The sequence below is a fragment of the Opisthorchis viverrini genome (genome assembly GCF_000715545.1).
Source record: "Opisthorchis viverrini unplaced genomic scaffold opera_v5_3339, whole genome shotgun sequence".
Classification (NCBI taxonomy): domain Eukaryota; kingdom Metazoa; phylum Platyhelminthes; class Trematoda; order Opisthorchiida; family Opisthorchiidae; genus Opisthorchis; species Opisthorchis viverrini.
Window position 1 is genome coordinate 1 of NW_008755753.1, and position 1,150 is coordinate 1,150.

Here is a 1,150-nt window from a genome sequence, read left to right on the forward strand (position 1 = left end):
AATGCGAGTGCATTTCAATTTTTACAGAATAAATTGCCACACGTGTTCCAACCCCAGAATGGAGGGCCAGGAGATTGTTCGTCGTGCCCCTGACCATTGATAAACCTGGTATGACTATGGGTGTCGCACGGACACCTCCAGTGTAACTCTTTAGTTCGCGGAGGCGCACAAACCATCAATGATGAGGTTCAGTGTCTTCGGATCCTCGTCTCCTGTCTCCGTTCGTACTACTTGAGTTGGCTTTATTAGAATGCATCGTGTGAAATATTAACAACATTGCTGGTAGGAGTCGGTATTCTGAAGAACTAGGTTTCGGATATACTTCATTGCACTTGAGTCTTGCGCAACAATTGCATTTGGAGTCCTACATCGATTCTCAGAACTAGGTAAGCCGTTCACTTCAGTGGGTCAGACTATTGAATCGTTGGTTCCCACAAGCGTCACCCTCCTACAAAAATTCTTCGCGCTTTATCCATGTGGGTCAGTCAGGGTCGCCCGATAAATTCCTACTTCCTGCCGTTATTTCGTGAGCCAGCTTCTTTGTTTGAAGGGCATCGCAGACAGATCACCGGCTTTGACGGATAAATATTTGCATCCACGATCCTATGGATGCGTAAGCCAGCAGTCTTTGTTTATTATCTATCTACCAAGTTCTTCTCCCCTACCGTTTTCCGCAGAGGGTAGTGTACTGGTATTTGTTACGCGGAAGACACACAGCGAGGAGGTGGCACGCAAACTGAAAATGCGTGATCTCAAGGTCCTACTAATTCACGGTGATATGCATCAGTCCGAACGAAACTCCGTGATTCATTCGTTCAAGCGTCAAGAAGCACCTATTCTAGTTGCCACAGACGTCGCTTGTAAGTTTTTGTTCTTCTGTGTTCATCCTTTATGTTTCGTTCTATTTTCCTGATGGGAACCCATCGTAGACCAAATATAGTCATTTAGGCCTAATTGCATCCAGGCTTGTTGGGCAAATCGTTCTACTGGCCTGTTACTCAACTTCACACGTGGACGATGTGGTCTGTCGCTTGCAATTCATCAGAATTACCAAGCCCTGGTCATGGTATTCGTTATGGTATATCAGATCTTCTCATTGCTATCATATTCACCAACGGGAGCCCCATAATGAGAGAAAATTAAGGATGTC

At 45.4% G+C, this 1,150-nt stretch overlaps 1 protein-coding gene across 1 annotated transcript; it reads left to right on the forward strand.

Annotated features, from left to right (window-relative positions):
• Positions 1–677: 677 nt before the first annotated feature.
• On the forward strand, positions 678–860 carry T265_16025 (hypothetical protein; the record flags this gene model as incomplete). Its single annotated transcript, XM_009179504.1, has 1 exon — positions 678–860. A coding segment is annotated over one exon (117 nt), but the record flags the coding sequence as incomplete, so codon positions are not given.
• Between the last annotated feature and the right edge of the window lie 290 nt (positions 861–1,150).